The 20,558-nt window shown below is 52.3% G+C and overlaps 1 protein-coding gene across 5 annotated transcripts in view; it reads left to right on the top strand.

Moving 5' to 3' along the window:
• The first annotated feature begins 243 nt into the window (after nt 1-243).
• SIRPA (signal regulatory protein alpha) overlaps nt 244-20,558 on the top strand; it is a 43,221-nt gene continuing 22,906 nt past the window's right edge. The window contains exons 1-3 of one of the 5 annotated variants that reach the window (XM_070381338.1): nt 244-430; nt 1,468-1,555; nt 19,637-19,993. In XM_070381338.1, the coding sequence (XP_070237439.1) occupies nt 1,477-1,555; nt 19,637-19,993 (436 nt within the window). In that variant the 5' untranslated portion in view covers nt 244-430; nt 1,468-1,476. The other 4 variants (XM_070381337.1, XM_070381335.1, XM_070381336.1 and 1 more) reach the window with 4 other exon arrangements.

The raw sequence follows: 20,558 nt of genomic DNA, 5'->3' as shown, positions 1-20,558 counted from the left end.
GCACCTCCTTGACAGACAGGCACCTGGCGGGGAGAGCCCACCTCCCTAGAGAGGCCCGGACTCTTCCCCCCGGTTTCCTGGCCACAGCCCCCCTTCAGCTCCCTCTCCTCCCCGCGCCGCTTTTCCAGGCGGTACTGAAGTCCTTCCTACACACACGCTATTTTTGTACCATCACTCTCTCCTTCCTGCCCCCTTCCCCCTACCTTCACTTACTTCCTGCTTTTTCCTTCACCTCGGCCCAGATCTGAAAGGATAGGGGCCCTTCTGGCCCTCACCCACCCCGAGAGGGGCTTTGGCTCTGGGGCCCGGGGACAGGGCCGCAGAGGAGGGGCGAAAGGCAGACTTCCCCCTCCTCCACTCCCCGCGCTCCGGAGCCGCCTCCAGCCTCCCGGGGCGGGAAGCTGGGACTGGCAGCGGCCAGAGTCCGGAGGTGAGGGGAGGCCGGCCGCAACTTCCCCAGTCCACCTTAAGAGGACGATGTAGCCGGCCTGCGGCTCTGACCTTAGAAAAACAAGTTTGCGCAAAGTGGAGCGAGGGGCCCGGCCTCGGGGCAGCCCCGGCGACGCTTCCACTGTCTCGCAGCTCTCGTCCGCCGGGCGGCGCAGGTCCGAGCCCGGCTGGCTGAGGGAGGGGGCGAGGGGGAGGCGGTTCGGGGCCGGGGCCACCGCGCGGGCGTCTGAACTGGCACATTGTCGGAGCCCGGGCTCGTCCAGTCCCGAGCCGAGCGAGGCGCCGGCGGCCGGGGCCACAGCCCGGGCCCGGGCGGGGATGAAGGGGTGCCCGGGCCTTGCGCACCGCCCTCTCTCGCTCCCTCCCTCCCCGGGGCGCTCAGCTGGCGGGCGCTCGGCGGAGGTGCCCGCGGGCCCGAGCCCCGCAGCCTCCAGCGAGGCCGGCGGGAGGAGGGGAAGGGAAGGAGGGCGGGGGACCCTGCCCAGACTGCGGGCCGGAGGAAGCGAGCCGCGGCGCCGCGAGGAGCCCGGGTGGGGCAGGTGGGCAGCGGCGGGGGCGGCCGGGCCCGCTGCCCCTCGCCCTGCCCTCGCGGTCCTCCCTCTCCCGCTCTGTCTCGATCTGCGCGCCGCCTCGCTCACTCCGCGCGCGCTCTCTCTTTCTCCTCAGCTCTCGCCTCTCTGTGTCTCTGGCTCTCTGCCTGGCTCCCTTGGGTCTGTTTCCCTCTCCTGCCGGCTCTCTCGGGCTGTCCCTGGCTTCGCTTCTCGCGCGCTTGGGGTCTCTCCCCTTCTCCGTCTCTTGATCTCTCCGGGGTGGCGGGGCTCGGGGGAGGGGTGTTCCTCCGAAAACCGCGGCGCTCACGGCGCCTCCTAAGCCGCTCCAGGCGCCCGTTCCAGGGAGGGGGGAAGCCCGGCCGGGAGGAGAGGTGGGGGGAAAGGGGGGAGCCTTAGTCATTTCCCCGCTCCAGCCCGCGCCCGCCCGAGCGCGCACTCACGGCCGCTCTCCCTCCTCGCTCCGCAGCCGCGGCCCATGGAGCCAGCCCGCCCGGCCCCCGGCCGCCTCAGGCCGCTGCTCTGCCTGCTGCTCGCCGCGTCCAGCGCCTGGACAGGTAAGCACCCGCACCGCCCACCGCTGCCGTCCCCAAATTGCCGGCCCAGGCCTCTCAGCCGGCCACTCGGAGCCACTCGGCTAATGTCTAGCAGTAATAGGGGGAGAGGTGCCTGTAACCAGGGTTACAGATGAGGAAACTGAGGCCCAGAGAGGGACAGCGACTTGCCCAAGGTCACACAGCCAAGGATGGAACCCAGTCTCTCTGGACTCTGACTGTGCGCCACCATGCCGGCCATCAGAACAGACCCAGAAGAGCTGGCTCACTGGTCCCTGCCCAATCTGATGGGGGAGGCAGGCTGTCAGTGGCTTTCAGAGCAAGGCGCCCTGGCTCCTCTGGAATCTCTCTCCCAGGTCTTATGTTTTCCATATGTTTGACTTCAGGGTCTGAGAGAAGGGGATAGGGGCAGATCCTTCCTGTACTGGCCAGGATGGAACAGAAACAGGCTATGACAATTGGGGAAGAGTGAGCTCTCCCTCTGGTGCGCAGGTTAGTATGGGGGAAAGAGAAAGGGAGGCCAGGGTAACTCTGGGGTGAGCGGCTGCGATCTGCAGATGCCGATGTGGAAACACAGCGGATTATCCCTGTGGTTGCCAAAGCCTCTGGGTGGATGGTCGTGCTCCTGGCTGCTCTGTGGCCCCCCTCCTTCCTCCCACCTTCCCCAGGTTTCCAGGCAGCTCGCTGCTGCTCAGGTGCTCAGTGGGGCTGTTACCTGTGGCTCTGAGCATGTCTTTTTGTTGGCCTACATCAAACACCTGGCTGTCTCCAGCAGGCGGGCTCTGAAGGCTACCGTGTGTTCGCCAAAGGGTGAGGTCACCATTCAGGAGCCCTGCTTCTTAAAGGGGTTTTGCAGCACCCTGAGTCTCCTGGGAGGGTGTGGAGGGCAGAGAAACTGTGTTAAAGGAGTTGTTGGGGGGAGAATGGGATTTTGTTTCTGGCTGCTTGAAGCCGTGTTGTCAGCAGAGGGGGGTCTCTGCACCTCCCTCTCTTGAGGGAGGGAGGTAAAGATGAGCTCAGTACCCACCTCCCCCCTCCTTCTGCATTTGCCTAGAGACTGGTAACCATCTGATAGCGGTGAGAAAGGGAGAACTAGCAAAGAGTGGGTGGAGGGAGAGGTGGGGGTGGACAGCAGCTTCTTTCTGCCCCACTGTTTCCACTGAGCCCCCAGAACCCACGCAGGCACCCCCACACATCCCCACCCCCACCCCCAGTATTTCAATTACAGTTGGGCCCTTGCTGGGCAAGAGGAAGCCCTAATAGATTTCATGTCTCTCTGATGAGCCAGTGGTGTCTCCGATCTACTCCTTCCCGCCTGAGCTGACCATTTACACCCAGTGAAAGTCTGAGGCCCTGCCCTGCCCTCCTTCCTGGCCTGGGATGCACGAGATTCTCTCACAAGTTCCCTGAAGCAGGGAACTGGGCCCAAGTTAATTTCTAAATGTCTGTTTGAGACCCTTCTCTAACCAGGACCCTGTGGTTCCATCCCTGGGAAATTCAGGGTGATGCTGATTAACAAGTGGGCAGCTGCCTTTCCCAAGGCTGCCTTGGGAGCACCAACACCCTTCTCGTGAGGAAATTCTCCCACTTTTGCTATAAAAACAATCTATAAAATGGTAAAGATTAGGCTGTAAAACTTCCGTTCCAATCCATTCAGCATCAATAGCCTGAAAAAGTGGGAGCAGCAGAGAGGCCAAGATTAACTTTGAAATAAATAAATCTTAGGAGGGAAGAATACATTTCTTGGTTGAGGGTGGTGGGGAAGGAGTGTCACTCCCAGAGCTCAAGCTTCTCAGCATCCTTCACTCGGTTCTAAGGAGTCCTGGTCACCCTTGGCCCTGGCATGGAATTCATCTGGTTTGGCTGAAGAATGGGGCTTCAGACCCTTCCCTCGGGTCTCCAGGCATGGATTTTATGACAAAGCAGAAGAGAGGCAGGGCAGAAGAGCAGGAAGGTAGAAGGAGGCAGTTGTCCAATTTTCTAAGAAAATGGATTTGTTTGAGTGAGGAACTCAAATGTCAGGCTTTGGGAAGGCATCTTTGGATTGAATGACTGCTAGTGTCTCCGGCAGAACTGTCGGCCTAGGAGGTGTCACATGACTGCTATGGTTTCACATGATCACTGTTTGGAGGGGGCTGCTCATGTGAATTATCTTGGATAGGGGAGACAGGGAAGAAGTTTCTAAAGACTGCCTTCAGCACAAATGTTGCCAAAGAGAAGTTCTGAAAAGAGGCCAGTGAAGTCACCAACTTGTGTTCTTGGAGCCAGTGTTTCCTCAAACAACTTCACCAAGGGAGATTCTGAGGTGGCACGAAGGGCAAGGGGCCTGGACTGGGGGCACCTGAGAAGCTGGACTCTGCAGTGGCAGCAGCAGTGCCTGACACCAAGGCTGCAGGCTCCTCACTTGGCCCCTCCGGGTCTGAGGACCTCTGGGACCCCTGCTGGACAGACTTTAGATAAACTCCCATTCGCTCCTTGCTCTGATTTGGAGAAGGCCAGGCCAAAGTGGGTGTTGGGCTTTGGGGGACAGCTGAGCGCTCTGGTGAACCTCTCACCCTTCGGAAGAGGGTAGCATGCTGGTGATTCCTCTGTACTTTCCTAAGTGGTGAAGTTCAACTCACTTCCTCTTTCACAAGAAGAAAAAACGGGCGGGGTGCCTTGGCCCCAAAGAGTTTGTGGAAGGTCCTTTAAGGTCTTGGTGTTCTCTGGGTACTTTCTTGCCATTAATTACTCCTTTCCCAACCCCGTGGAAACTCATGGTGTGATTCATTCCTTTACTTGCCATCATTTAGCATGTATGAAGTCCTAATGAGATCCTCGTGTTGAGAGAAGGGAGGAGAACCAGCATTCCTTGAATGTTGCCTGTATTCCTGGCTGAATCCTAAGTAGTGCCTTATCTGCCAAGTGATCTGCTATCTTATCAGTCAGCAAAGCAAAGCAAAGCGTGAGTTGGCTATTATCCCCATTTTGCAGATGAGAAAAATAGAGTCCAGACTAGGGAAGTAACTTGCCCAAGGGGTAAGTGGTAGGCAGCTTGGATTTTGAATCTTGACCTTATGGCTGGGTAGCCTTAGAGGGGAGACGTTTGATGACTTAATCAAGGGTACTTTCCAATGGTGTGAGAGGGTCCCCCTATCCAGCTCAGATAGAGGTTTGTGAAAGGGTTCCTTCTGGGGCAGAAGTTTTTAACTGAGCCACAGTTGTTTCTCTGAAAGTGCCCTGAGGATGGGAACACTGGCAGCCCCTTGGCCCTCCTAAATGACAGCTCATGGAGCAGTGTGGCTCCTGTCAGAGCCCCCGATCTGGGCTGCTGAGCTCTGGAGCCCCTAGAGCTGGAATCTTCCTCCCTGCATCTTCCTGGTGCCCTTTGCGACAGATGGAGAGGGGGTGTGTGAGAGGAAGGCAGTCTAAAACTGTTGTATGAATCCCACACGCATTCGCTCACTGCTTCCAATGGCTCCGTGCGACAGATTATTTTCTTATTTGTAGTCCTGAACTGATGGAAGGTGCCCCCCCCACCCCCGCCTCTTTTTAATGCGTTCAGATTTCTGGTCTGTCAACACAATTCTGATCATGTCACTCTCCTGCTCAAAACTGTTGAGTGGGTCCAAGTTTTCTTTAAAAAAAATAAAGCAAAACCTACAACAGGGTCTGGGCTCCCTCCCTGACAGGCCCTATTTCTAAGCCACATGTTTTCCAAAGAGCTGACCTGTTGAGATGCTGCTAGATGGCCAGACTTCCGCCCTGCAGCCAGAGATTTCCTGGCAGCTCAAGTGTATCAGCACCTGAGAGGCCCTGAGATGGCCTCCACTTGTAGAAGCCCCAGCTGGACCCTTTTCACTCCAGGGTTCCCCAGACATACGAATAAGAGGCATTGGGTTTGTTTAATGGCCATTAACACAGGGCCTAACCCAGTTTGGTAAATGTGTGTCTGTGTGAGTTGCTTAGTCGTGTTCGACTCTTTGTGACCCTGTGGATAATAGCTCACCAGGCTCCTCTCTGTCCATGGTATTCTCCAGGCAAGAATACTGGAGTGGGTTGCCATTCCCTTCTCCAGGGGATCTTCTCAACTGAGGGATCAAACCCAGGACTTCCGCATTGCAGGCGTACTTTACCAAAGTTTGTTTAATGCCTTTGTACAAATCCACAGCCTCAGCTGAACTTTCTCATCTCTATGCCTTTGCTTATGCCGTTCCTGCCACCCGAGATGCCGTTTCCTATATGTCCCTATCATTACATGTCCAAACCTACTCAGCCTTGCCTTTGTGCTGCCTGTTGTTCCATGGATGTCTTCCTCCTCTGAACCCTCACCCCAGGATTTATCGGAGGCTACTTATTACTTTTCCTTTTTTTTTTTTTTTTATTACATATTAGTGCATGTTTAACTCTGGTGGGCATAGTGGTTCTGCACTGTAGCCTCTCCACGCACAGGCACAGCCCAACCTACTTGGACAATTTATTGAGCCCAGTGGTTCAGTTTCCTCATCTGTAAAGTGGAGATGACATCAACAACTGTATTGCAGGGACTAAGTTAGCCCTCGTTTCATGCTTGAAGCTGTGCCTGGCATGCAGTACGTACTTAGTACCAGCTTACCACACGTTACATTCAGTCGTCATCGTTTCGTTCTGTTTGGGTTTCCTCATCTATGGGAGCGGGACTGATGTTGGTAAAGCACCCTGCAAAAGTCCTTGCGCACAGAGCAGAGGCGCTCACAAAACAAGAGCTGTCGCAAGTGAACACGAGCATCACGTTTTTTCCTGTGGCTTTTCTGCAGTCAGGGAAGACAAGTTGAGCAGAGACTGGCTGGTGTGACTGAATAGTTCCTGGGACTCAGCACCCGCCGTGGGCACAGACTGCCTCTAGGTGTCTCTGTCTCGATCCACAGGGCTGGAATTGTGGATTCCCAGACCTGGAAAGCCGGAGGAGGCCTGTGAGAGCTGCCTTCAGTCAGCACCTCTTTGTGCAACCAAGAAAACTGCAGCCCTGAGAGAGGCCAGGGCTGGCTGGACTCACCCAGCAGATCCCTGGCAAGGCTTGCGTGGCACACCAAGCCCCCCTGTCATTCAGGCCAAGGCTCTTTAAAACCAAGCTGGGTTGGATGTTTCCATCACTAAAGCTAGACATCTGAAAGGATGCCACGTTCCATGGAAAATACCAAAGTGATAATAATGGGAACCATCATTCCCGCCCTTTACTGGGCTCAGCACTTGGCGCGTAAGGTCCCAGTGGTACGTACAGTTACCCTGGGTGATGTGCATGGTTGTCATCAAATCCATCTGACCAGTGAGGAAACTAGGTTCAGAGAGGCAGAGCCACTTGCTCGAGGCCACACAGTAAGTGTTAAGAGTCAAGATGACCACAGCACCTATGATACTCACTCGCTCGGCGTCCCTCCACCCTGCCCGGCAGAGCGACTGGGACACAGGGTTGCTGCTCTCCTGCCCTCTTGGCGCTCCTTGCATATTTTTGTCAGTCAGTCCATCCCTCTGGGAGGCAGAGACAGCAGCTGTTCCCAAGATGTGTTTCCATCCCATACCGAAGAAGGAAACATCTATTTTCACAGCTGAAACTGCTTTCCTGTTAACTTGGGTGTTCCTGGGACAGGTCTTTTGATGGCGCCCTCCACAAGGTGGATTTTCCCTGCCAGGCCCTAAGTCCAGGGAAATGCAAAACAGCTGAGGTGGAAGTTGGCGGTTATACAGAATTGGTTCTTTGTGTCTGGAAGATTTCCTGGCACATCCGATTGGGGGCACAGAGTGTGAGATGGCTGCAGGTTAAGCCAGGAGCTGGGGGAGATCAGGTGTGTGGCCCAGGGGGAGATCAGGAGCCAGGAGTGAGAGGCTAGCTTGCCGGCAGGAGGGCCGGAGCATGTGGGTGACGATGCCAGCCTGTGGCGTCCTTCAGAAGTGGCAGCCCAGACCAGAAGCAAGTCACGTACGGTGTGCTCGGGCACTAGCTGAGCTGGGGCTCTCTGCTGCCTCTTCCTTATCTTTTTATTTTAGAAAATTTCAAACATTTGTGAGATGAGGAATGGTGTGAGGAACCTCAGCTTCGACACTCATCTGCCAGTCATGTTTCACCTGCCCCGCGTTTTTCTGGGAAAAGCGGGAGGACGGAGGATGGGTAAAGACTGCTAGACATGAGGCATCATTTCATCCATCGATACTTGAACGTGTGCCATTGTCTAATCCTTATAATAAGCCAACATGTATGAAGTCCTCATCCTCCTTTTACAGATAAGGAAACTGAGGATCCCCAAAGCTAAGTTGGGCTCCTCCAAAGGTCACGTGGCCAGTGAGAGTTAAAAAGCTAAATCCAAGCCTCGGTTTACTCTTAATCACTTTTCTGTCCTTATTATGGTCATTTTAATTGTAAATATCCATTCAACAAATATTTTTGAGCGTCTATGCGCCAGGGGTGGCTCTAGGTGCTAGGAATACAATAGCAGACAGACAAAAACACCTGCTCTGATGGAGCTGACATTCCAGTGAGAAAGGAAAAACAGACCCAAGTAAACGGTATGTCAGGTGGAGACAAGTGCCATGAAGAGAGCTAAAGCAGGTCAAGAGAATAGAAGGTTGTGGGGATGGGGTGGTGGTGCTCTCCAAGGAGCAGAGGCCTGGGTAAAACCGAGGGAGCAGCCAAGGGAATATCAGGTTCAGCAGGCCACACGAAGGAGTAGCACGTGCAAAGGTCCTGAGGCTGGGATGGGTTAGCTGTGTTCCAAGAATAGCCAGTGAGGCTGGACTTAAGGGAGATAGGCAGTGTGGGAGTTTGGAGAGGTCAGGGCCAGACCAAGTAGGATCTAATTCACCGAGCACTTGACATTGAACATGTGAGGTCATGTGATAGGATGATTATACCTCATCTCATTTCATTCTCACCACTGCTCTGTGAGATGGGAACTATTATTATTTGGGCAGATGAAGAAACAGATATTCAAAGAGGTGACGTGACTTGCCTAAGGTCACACAGCTCATGAGTACAGAGCTAGGTTTGAACTCAGGCCCCTAAACGCTGCAGCATCCCCATCACTGCTATCTTGTTTCCCTTCTCACCCCCTTCAGTCTCTACCCATAGCACCTGGAGTGAAGCAAATCCTCTTGGTCTTTCTCTGAACTTTACAGTGATTCCCTTCAAATAAAATCAAACTCCTTACTATGATCCCTGAGCCATGGCATTTTCTGGGAAACATCCATCTCTCCAGCCCCAATTAGGACCACACTCATCTTCCTCCGAGGGTTTCGGCCTCAGCAGTCTTCCTTTTGGACCTCACATGTGCTGTCTGCTTTCCTACCTCAGGGCCTTTGCACTTGCTCTTCTCACCTACCAGAGCACCTTCCCTGGCCTTTGCTTCCTTCAGCTGCCATCTCACCTCCTCAGAGATGCCTTTCCCAACTGCCCCATTCTAAAACTGGTTCTGCTTGTTATTCTCTTTCGTGGTGCTAGATGTATTTTTCACTCCTAGCCATTTTTATATTTGCTTCATTATTTCACCCCTGTCTCTCCCACTAGAATATAAGCTATCTGAGAGTAGGCACCGTGTCTTATTCACTGCTGGGCCTCTGCTAAAAGTAGGCAGATTAATATATATTGTTTGAGTGAAGAAAGATCCTCAATTTGTAAAAGGGAGCTCAGAACCTTGAGGTCACACAGGCAGTAATCCTGGTCAGAAAACAGACCTGTGCCCTAACCATTACACAGTTCTGCTTCTGTAAGGGGATCACGACTACAAATCCCTGCCCGTCGTGTGAAATAGCGCAGTTGTAAGAATCCACGTGCAATGCAGAAGACCCCGGTTCAATTCCTAGGTCAGGAAGATCCCTTGGAGAAGGGAAAGGCTACCCACTCCAGTATTCTGGCCTAGAGAGTTCCATGGACTGTATAGTTCATGGGGTCACAAAGAGTCAGACATGACTGAGCATCTTTCACTTCACTTCAAGATAATCTGGAAGCACAAAGTATCAGTGCCATCTAGGATGGAGGTAAGGGGCCAGAAACCCTAGAATTGGTACCTAAATTCTCGCTGTACTGAACAGCTTGCCCCAGTGTAAGCTCCATGGTGAACAAGCAGATAAACCATGAAACACGATGCAGTTCATGCTATACTCTCTTGGCCGGGATTCGGCCTGAAGGGCCTGACTCAGTGCCAGCCTCCCCCGAGGGTCTTTGATCACACCAGCCCATCTGATGCAGTGGGTAAGGATGTGAGTGGAGTCAGACTGCTCTGCAGCCTTGTGGCGTGACCAAGTGGCTGTACCTCCCCGAGCCTCAGTCTTCCCCTCTGTGAAGTGGGGTAGGACAGCCTGTGTTGCTGGGTCTCTGTGGAGGGTGGTGAGGCCTGTCATGCTCCTGGTAATACCCATGCTCAATATCTGTTAGCCATCGTTACTATTACTGTTATCATCGTGCAGTCATCATTTTCTGGTTGGGGCTCTGGCTGCTCTTTCACTTACCAACCCAGACTTGGAACCCACCATGCTGTCCCTCTGAGCCTCAGTTTCCTCTTCTGTGAAGCAGAGGCTCAGCTTGGCTGCTCTCCTGCTGGTCACTTCCAGCTCAGATGCTCCAGCTGGGATGCCTCTCTCACCCTCCATCGTGATGGTACCCCAGACCCTCTGTCTAGCAGGGGAGGCAGTGAAGAGGCATCCGCTTTGGAACACGTTCCTGAGTGAATCCAGGTGAATGTGCCGCTTCTTGGCTGTGTGCTCTGAAGGAGGTGTCTTTCCCTGCTCTGAGCCTCAGTTTCCTCATCTGTAAAATGGAAATGCTACCAGTCTTTCCTCTTGCACAGAGACCTTTGAGGGTTAAGGGAAGGAAGAGCTGTGGAAAGTGCTTTTGTGAACTGCGAAAAGCACTATAAAAGGCATCAGCGAATAGTGTCAACTTGGGGAAAAATCTTGTCCGGAGACTGTCTGCTGTCGGCCGCAGAATGTGCTGAAACCTTGGCAAATGTCATTTAATAAATGCGTGTCGCTTTAAGGGAGCCTTTGTCTCAACTGGGAAAATGTGTGTGTGTCCTTGGCAGCCTGAGAATCCAGAAGCCTGACCTGGAGGGGACCCGGTCACAGAGGGAAGAGATTGCATGTGTCTGACATTTGTGTTTGAGTTCTGCTTCTGCCCCTTCCTGCCTCGTCGGGTCTTAGCTTCCTCACCTGGAGGAAGGGGCTGGTGACAACAACAGTTGCATCACTAGGTCGTGACAGTTAAATAAATGAGGGCTTCCTGTTATGTGGCCTTACCAGTGTGTTGTACCCATGAGAACGTGGCCGGGAAGCACCAGGGCTTGTCCTAGAGGAACAGCTGGGCCTGGAGGTTTGGGGTTGAAAGGACACACGAGGGTTCTCAGCCTCTCCAGGCTTCACTCCTGGGCCTCAGTTTCTCCTTCTGCAAAATGCGGAAGTAGGGGAAAGGTCCTTAGGCTGTCAAGAAAGTGCATGGTGGGTGTTACTGCCCCTGCCTGCTCTCCCAGCCTCGCCTGGCCCCACCAGCCCTGGAGAGTGCAGAGGGTGCTTACAGCACACATCGAGTGGTAGTTCTTTCCCTGCTGCTTTGAAAACAGGGCTGTGCCGTGAGCATTTCTTCATTACATCCGGGTCCCGTCTAAACCCAGCAAACACTCACCAGGGCCTCTGGCCCTCCCGGCCTCCTGCCAACAGTGCACACAGCCTGTGCACAGGTTCTGCTCCAAGTGATCTTGTGTAGACATTGAGGCAGAGCTGATTCTGCCTCAGAGAGAATCTTTAGCTTCTTAGGCTTACGGCTGCAATCGTCTGTCTTCCTCTTCATCCTTAAATATCCACTGCCGTGGTAACGCCCCGCACTGAGCACTTCCTCTGTGCCAGGCACAGCACTGAGCTCTTCACACACGTTAGCCTGTTTCATCCTAGAATAGCCCTGGTGTTATTGTTATTATTATCAGCAGCATCATCCTCATTCTATAGATGAGAAACCAGAGTTCCAAGGGGGTCAAGACACTTTCTGGGGTCTCATGCATGGCAGAATTAGAATCTAAACTAGAACATACATTTAGCAAATGCCAGTCACTGGTATAAACATGGAGGACACTGCAGGGAACAAAACTGAGTCCCCCTCAAAGGACTGATAAGTCTAGGTGGGGGTTTAGATGCTAATGAAATTGACAAATGCTTGTACTATGTAGGGTGTTGGGTGATATGTATTGTAGAAAAATAAAGCAGAGGAAGGGACATCGAGGGGGGTGGTGCTTTATACACAGTGCCAAGGAAGCTTCTCAGGCCTGAAGAAGGTGAGGAATCCAGCATGCAGATATCTAGAGGATGAGAGTGCCAGGCAGAGATAGTGACAAGTGCAAAGGCCCTGAGGTGAGTTGAGAATCCAGCACAGTTGCGAGCAAGGCTCCAGGAAGGATCCTGGGTCTCACTGTGAGAACAATGAAGGCTGCAGCAGGGTTTTGCACAAAGGAATGATCATGTTACCTTAGGTTTTATGGGCTCCTCTGGCTGCAGGGAGCGTACGTCACAGAGAGGTGAGGTGGAGCAGGGAGGCTGGTTTGGAAGCTGAGATAAGGATCTAGGTGAAGGATAGTGGCACAATAGAGGTGGTAAGAAGAGGTCAGATTCTGGCCAGATCTTGGAAAGTGAGCCAGCTGCTCTGCTAATAGCTGGCTGTGGGTCAGGAGAAAGATGGGAGTTGGGGAAACGTACAGATCTCAGGCCAGCTCTTCCAACCAGTGAACGTCTGGCCTTGAGGAGAGAGACAGTGGCACCCCCTCGTTTACAGGTGAGAAAGTGGAAGCTTTGAGAAAAGTGACTCTGCTAAGTTACCCCGCTAGGGCTGATATATGCATCTTCTGGCCCCAGCGCCCAAGCTTCAGACTGTCTTGGAACCTTAAGAGTTTACCTGCTACGTGGAGGGGGATACCAGGGTCTGCCCTTTACCTGCATATGGACAGTGTCCAGTTCTCTGAGTCGCCTGGAGTGGCGATGGAGGAGAGAGTACCCTGATCCCAGTGGGCCCCCTCCCGCATTATTCACAAGGCCATGTGTATCCTCATTTGTGCTGGTCCCAAGGCAGGTGCTAGTTTCCACTGCAGCATCTGGGGCATCTCCACCCAACAGGTACCAGTAGGCTGCTCCCAGTGATGGCCTGCTCTTTAGATGGCAACTGAAGCCCTCCTTTAGGGTGCTAGGTAGCTCAGTCCTGGGCTAACCCTTCCCCAGCGTGCTCACAGCTATTGAGTATGTCCCAAGGACTCTGCCCTGGTCCCTTAATTGTGCCAAGCCCTTTTCTCTCCTCTACACCCATGCTCACATGGTTCTTCCTTCTTGAACGCCTTTCCTTCTCCCTAGCCTTTGTCAGCTTTCAAGACCCAGCTTAGGGACCACCACCTCCAGGAAGTCTTCTCAGATCTCTTCCAACACCCTGTCCCCAAGCCTCTTCTTACTGATCACCCTGCACATGATTATTGCCTGTGTTCAAGATTCTGCCCCACAAGAGTGAGAACCCATCTGACTTGGCTCTGTGTCCTATGGCATCCAGGACACGACCAGGATGTAGAGTGAGGCTTGAAAGGGTGTAAGTGAATCAGCCTGACTCCAGAGGAAAGTCAGCGCCTAGCTGCAGCTGGGACTCCTGGATCAGAGCCCCAGGCTCCCCCTTGGGAACTGCAGAGTCTACACAGTCATCACCCATGCATCCCCTCCTGAATGCATCCTGGGAGCCGCCTGCCCCCCCAGGGTCATGAGCCCCAGCAGGGCAATTCCAGGCTGGCCTCCTCACCACTGTGCCCTGCGGCTACTGCCTAGTAAGTAGGTGCTCAGTAAAGGTTTGAGCCTCCCGTCAAGGGCAGGACCCTGTGCCAGGGGCCAGACACGGCCTTGCCCACCAGGAGCCAGACTGGAGGGGGCATCTCGCCCGCCCTCCTTCCTCTTTCACTAGCCCGTGTGTGCCAGGCACGTTCACAGCTGGGCACTCACACACACAGTGTACATGACAGTGGTCCCCACACACTGCGGCCCCTTCTCCCCAGCATTTACGTCAGCACACACACCCTCACATTCACACTCATGTACACCATTCCCATTGCATACGTGCCCTCCCTGCACACATACACACACACTCATGCACACACCCCACTTCTCTCCTCCCCTGCATGCACCCACATTTGTATGTACCCACGTGCTCACACCCCCTCCCAGACATCTAACTGTTCACACCTTGGGCATAGACACACACCAACAGGTTCACACCCACATTCAGATACTCTCCTGTGCACAGTTCACGCCCCTGCCTGGCCCTGGTCCCCGGTCCCCTTCTGACACACTCCTGAGCTGCACCAGAGCATGTTCCTGCACAGGTGAGCATCTTGTACACAAGCTTATGTGTGTCTGCACCCCTGCACCCACCCATGCACACATGTGTGAATACTTGTGCTTGGCACACCCATGCATGCATGTGCACATTTCTCTTTCTCTCATGTGTGCGAACTCCCATCCACCCTCCTCACTACACACTCATACACAGACATCAACTCGCAACCCAGAAGGTGCCTAAGGCAGTGCCTAATGAGGTGCTGCTGTGTTGAGGGGGTGGTAAACCAGCACTCTCCACCCCCCAAGGATGGCCAGTAACAATCAAAGCCATGAAGGGGGATGCTAAACCAGGTGGGGCCAGGGTGGATGTTTTCTTGGGATACTGAGCCCCAGGTGCTGCCAGAGCTCCACCATAGCCTCCCAGGCCCCAGGCTCCTTGGGTTTGTGGAAATCTGAGGTGTGGCCTCCAGCCTGTCCCTAAAGCCCCTGCTCTGGTGACCCACTGTCCAGGCCCGGGCTCCCATGCGAGGGGCAGTGACGCCCACCAGGAAAGGCCGGCTCTTGGGAAATGTGTTTCAGCTTTGCCTCTGCGTCCTGAGGAGGCAGGAGGAATCACACCCAGAGATCACAGTGGCCCTGTTTCCCTCCCAGCAAGTTTCAGTTCTAAGTTGATTTGTTTTTTTCTGTTAGAAAAGCATCCATGCTTATTTCTTCACTTCTGATTAAATTGTTTTTATCTTTTCCTTAATCTCAAAAACTACACATGAATGTTGTTTTAAAAAAAAAAAATCAAAGATATTTTTCCAAGTTCAGTGGTCAGTTCTCAGTCCCCATCTTACTTCGTCTCTTACACCTTCCTTGGTCTACTCGTGGAAGACCAGGGGGGTTGGAGCAGGTTATGGGGAGGGGACAGGAGATACGGTCAAAGATGCCAGCAGGAGTCTCTTGTCTAAAGGGTTGGGGCTCTTTCCAAATGTAAGCTTTGGAGTTATTTCTTTAAAGTCTATCTTATCCGCTTGTGTGCGAGCTCCATGAGGCCAGGACAGCTGCTGCACAGCCCTGAGCTGAGGGCCCGGAGCACAGCAGATTCTCATCATTCATCGCTATCCGCCCCTGTCCTGTGAGCTGCCTGCTCGGTGTCCCCGTGGACACGCAGTTCCTCTCACAACAAATACACGGGGAAGTTCCACCCACTGTGATGACTTCCTCCAATAGATAACGTACATGTTTTATTCATTACTTAGTATTTTTCCAAAAGCAACAAGTTTGTTCACTGCAAAAAAAAAAAAAAAGAGGAAGACTTCAATGTATTATTTACTATGAAATAGAAAACACGCTCATCCTGGTGCCCACTCACCACTCGTCCCGTTTCCCAGTTATAACTCACCTCAGTGTCATGATGGTTAGCACTCTAGGCCTTTTCCCAAGACGCTTTGATCAGCGAGTCTGCAGATATTTATTGAGCATCTACCCTATGCCAGGCCCTATATTGGGAGCTACGGAAAAAGCACCGAACAAAATAGACAATTCTTAGGAAGGTTCATTCAAATAACAAATATTCATACCCATGTAACATACATATTACATGTATAGGTTTTTCTTATTACAGGTGGGATACTGTAAATATTCTTTTTTTAACTTTTTAATATAAATTAACTTATTTTAATTGGAATTGGAGTACAGTATTGTACTTTACAATATTGTATTATATTGTAAAAACTTTACAATATTGTATTGGTTTTGCCATACATTGACATGTAAATATTCTTTAATAGCTATCCAGTTTAAAAAATTTGAAAATACCCCAAATAGAAGGAATAAAAAAGAAAAAGCCCATTAGATTCACGATCCAAAGAGAGTTGCGTTTTATAGCCTTGTGTGGTACCTTGCAGTTGTTTGTTTACATATAGTTTTAGTTTATTTTACCAAGTCATGATGATACTGAAAGCAGTTTTCCTGCTTCCCTATTGTACAAGTAATGCAAACAGAAAACATAAAAGCAGAATCCCTTGGAAGTCTGCTACTCACAATTAGTCATGTTAGTCTTTAAATCAGATATACATTTTTTTCAAAATTAGAAGTTTAAGATCACATGAAAAATGTCACTTAGTAACTGACTGTGATCTTGTCATCTATTTCTGTGTCCATAATTATAATCCTTATACGTAGGTGTGGTCATCATAAGTTCATCATCTTGGGATCAACAGTCTCCTTTTCTTGGAAATTACAATATTTTCAATTTTTTATAAGAACACCTGAATGAATGATGCAAAATATTTGCAAATATCCTTAGTAATATGAGTATGATTTTACATTGTTTTTATTCACTCATTTTTTACCAATGTCAAAATGCAGTTATCTTTGATGGTATTCTATGAGATTATTATTTTGTTTTTATACTTTTGCTTTCTCTAAATGCTTTGCAATGGACAGGTTTTATTTGCTAACCACAATATCATTTAAAATTATGCCTTGCAAAAATGTCCAGATTACCAGTTTCACAGTTACTGTTTTGTGATGGCTGCTTGTAATTCCATCTAGAGAACAGGCCACAGTTCTCTTAACCATCCTTGTCACTGAGCACTTGAGTTTTTTCCCAACTTTCACAAGATCGTTCCATGGGGACCCCACTCCGTATCTGGGGTAGCGTCCTTGTGGAGCAGCCCAGCAAAGGCTGGGGAACAGCCGCCACGCCTGGGCGCCTCCCGCCACACTGTTTTCCTGAAAGGATGGCCCACCTTCCAGTCCCACTAGCACCGTGGGAGGATGCCTGCCCAGCCGCCCTCCTCTCCCTGAGACAGTGCAGGCTGCTGAACCATTGCCAGGAGGGCAGGAGAGAGTGGGAAATGGGTTTGTCAGTGATGCCAGCGTGATGACCCCGGGCCCAGAACCGCGGGAGTGGTTTATAAGAAGCCCAGTTCCCAGAACAGAACCTGCAGAGAAAAAGAAAAGCAAGCAAATGAGGGAAAGACTCTGCTGGGAAAAAACACACAGAGATTAAAATAATATTTGGCACTTACGTCGCACTTTTAAAATTCTTCAAACGCTTTATAAACACTGGCTAATTAATTAAACCTCCTAAATCTGGCTGCAGTTGGTGGAGAGAGCTTGAGAAGAGCTAAAAAAAAAAGTGGGGGGGACAGCCCTCCACAATGCCAGATTTTGTTGTCGCCTCCCTGGGTGTGACTGCAGGCCTCCGGGTGCAGCACAAGAATAACCCTGCCCCAGCCGTGCTCCTGGCTCCGCACCCCATGTCCTGCTCATGGTCCCTCGCCAGCTGCTGACTCACAGCCCCGTGCAGTGGTATTGATGAGGGTAATAATAACCACCACTGATTACATGCGTCTATGGTCCAGGCCCAGTCCCAGGCTCCAGGCTTGGTGTCTTCCAGACCTGCCTCTTGCAGCCCCTTAAACAGATGAGGAAAGAGGCTCAGAGAGAGGATTTGCCCAGGAGCAAGTGAAATCCCTCCTTCCTTCATTTTTATATTCATTCAGTGTGTGTTTATCAAGGGCCCAGTGTGTGCCAGCCAGTGTCCTAGGCAGGGGGTCAGAAACACTTCCTTGTGGATCCTGTTTGCTGCTTGGGGAGAAATGTCAATCCACATTGCTGCTTGGGGAGAAAGTCAAGTATAATGTACCTTTGATAATGATGGGAACAGAAACTAAAGTTTAATCAGCACGTGTGCTGCAGGCATTTATATCCAGCCATTTCCTCATGACTGTCCCGGGGGGTGGGTGTCAGGAGTGGGTGATGGAGTCCCACAAGGGCAGGCGCTGAGCTGGCTGGGTGGGGACTGCACTCTCACCCAGGCCTGCTGGCCCCAGCACCTGTGCATACTCCAAGCTGCGTTTCTAGCGTTGTCTCTGGTGTGGATGTGGACCCATTGGGCACGTTCCTAGGTGGATGCTACTGGCGGCTGCTAATGAGGCCTGGAATGTCTCAGGGTGCGTGCCTGTCTCCATGGGCCTCCTCCCTGTGTCTCCCACACACCTGGCCACCCGCTTCACCCCAAGCCCCTGCCCTCTGTGGATTCTGGTTTCTTCCCTGCACCATGAGGGTTGGGCTGCCCTCAGGCTGCCACTCTGCATCTCTGATCACCAGCCATGAGAACTGGGCAATCCCTGGCATGGAAGTCAGAGCTGGGACCATGGGCAGAGGGATGAGAAGCCTGTCCTGTGGTCCAGGCTTGCCTGCAGTGAAGGCAGACAGGAGTCTGTGGCCAGACAGATTCACAAGGTCACTGTTCCTGCTCAACCAGAGGTGAGGGCCTGCTTGGGGCATCAGCTACAACCCTGTCTGATGTACAAAGCAAGGTGGCCTAGGTCAGGACAGCACAGGGTCACGTCGGGTCAGTGGGGCAACAGGCAGAGGCCATTTGGCCCATCTGCACGTCTGCCAGTTTGACATCACTACGTGTCTCTGTCTTTTCTCTCTTTTTTCTCCCCGCATATCTGTCTCTCACTCCGTCTCTGCTCCTCCCTCTGCCGATGTCTGTGTGTGTGTGTGTTTCTCCAGGGTCTTCATGATCTGCCCTTTCTCCCCACCCCCACCTTGTTTAGAATCAGGGCCCCAGCTGCACCTCACTCTGAGCAGCCACAGCACCTCCGACAGCATCTTTACCCGGCCTGTCCATCTTCCTTCTGTGTCCCCCTTGCCCCAACCTCCTCTACTGGGAATCCCTGATCATGTACCCAGGCCTCTTCAATGTGGGGCTCAGGCCCCCCTCCCCACTGACCTCCTGGACTCCTTCCACCTGTCCATCCCAGGAGCCCTTGAGGCCTGACCTGGATTCAGCCCCTGTGTGTCCCAGCATCCAGCCTGGACCTGGCCTGCGGGGGCGTCAGTGAGGGCCAATGGAAGCTAAGTCCATTTAGTCACTGTGCCCAGCTTGGTGCTCAGGGGCTTCTGTGTGTCATCTCACTCTCCTTCCAGAACACACAGAAGGCTGTGGGTGTTCTACCCTTCCTGTGGATAACATAACTGAGACTGATGCAATGGGTCATGGGTGAATAAAAAGTGAGCCAGGTCTCAAACCAGTTCAGTTGGCTCCAGACACTAGACCCTTCTTTTTGACCCTGTTCTGGCCTAGGCATATTGTTTGTTCCTACCAGAGATCCATGGAGACAAGGCCATAGTAACTGACAGACGAGACCAAGGCCCAGAGGGCAGTAACTCACTCCACGCAGTGCCTGGCAGCATCCAGCACACTCGCAGGCCTCCCTGTAGGATCTTCATGGTTGCCTGAGTGATGGCCAGGGTCACTCAGCAGGACTGAGCCAGGACTCACACCCAGGTCCTTGTACCCAAGTACTTCACTAGACCATGGCCTACCTGGGACCCAACTGCTGAGTATAGTCTCTCTGCCCAGGGCCTGCTTGCTGAGCCAGACCTGAAACAGGATAGAGCCCCTCACACACACTGTGCTGCCACCCACTTCTGAACCTTTGCCCAGGCTGTTCCTTCTCTCAGGAGCACTTGTGCCCCTTTCTTGATTCCTGGTAAATTCAGACTTGAATTCAGAGCCCAGTTCAGACATGACTTCCATAGATGGCTCAGGTACTCAAACTTACTATCTGCCACATTTTTAGCCTCTCTGTGCTTCAGTTTCCTCCTTTGTAATAGGGTCTCAAGTTACAGGTTCGTCGTGAGGGTCACATGTGCAGTGGACTGAGTTCAAGGCCAGCTCATGGTATGCTCAGTCACTGAAAGCTGCCGTTGATAAACACTTGAGAAAACCTACAGGATCACATGAGGATGAATAAATAACTGCTTTGTGTTTTCCTCCAGGAGCGGCAGGTGACGGGGAGCTGCAGGTGATTCAGCCTGAGAGGTCAGTGTCAGTTGCAGCAGGAGAGATGGCCACTCTGCACTGCACCGTGACCTCCCTGAGCCCCGTGGGGCCCATCAAGTGGTTCAGGGGAACTGGGCCAGGTCGGGAGTTAATCTTCAGTCAAAAAGAAGCCCCCTTCGCCAGAGTAACAAATGTTGGAGATACCACAAAGAGAAACAACATGGACTTTTCCATCCGCATCAGTAACATCACCCCAGCAGACACTGGTGTCTACTACTGTGTGAAGTTCCAGAAAGGAGAACGTGGTGACGTGGAGTTTAAGTCTGGACCAGGCACTCATCTCACTGTGAGCGGTGAGTATGGCCTGGGTCTCCTTTGTCCGCTGGTCTGTAATAACATGTCAACAGGAATGCTTTTCATTCTGTGAGCAAAAAAAAAGAAAAAAAAAAAAAAAAGGCAGTCAGATGCAGCACTGTGTGCTTTCGCATGATCTGGCCATGTTCTGATTTCACTCCCTTCTACAGGTCAGAGAAGTTGAGGTCTGTGGGGGTCATGCTACTTACTCCTCGTCCAGCTCATCCCATCCAGCTCTTTGGTTCCAGGGATGAGGGAACTGAAAGTCTGAGTGACTTTCCCTGTCACAGGTCAGATCCTACCACCTGCCTGCAGAGAGTACTCCCTTCAATGTGGCTGAGTATTCCATTTGCTCAGCACTTACTGAGCACCTCCTGTGTGCCAGGCCCTGCCCTGGATGCTGTGGAGGCAGCAGTGAACAAAGCAGGCGAGGGCTCCTCTCCCGTGAAGCTTATGTCCACTTCCTCCCAGAGAGGAGAAATCCATCCAGCGCAGGGAGGGGAGATGTGTTTATATCTTCTTCAGAAACTACACACTGAGAAGAAATTTTTGGGCAGACATTCA

This window comes from Bos mutus, chromosome 13 (genome assembly GCF_027580195.1).
Source record: "Bos mutus isolate GX-2022 chromosome 13, NWIPB_WYAK_1.1, whole genome shotgun sequence".
Taxonomy (NCBI): domain Eukaryota; kingdom Metazoa; phylum Chordata; class Mammalia; order Artiodactyla; family Bovidae; genus Bos; species Bos mutus.
Note: the sequence above shows the minus strand (reverse complement) of the source record. Positions and strands in the feature narration are given on the sequence as shown.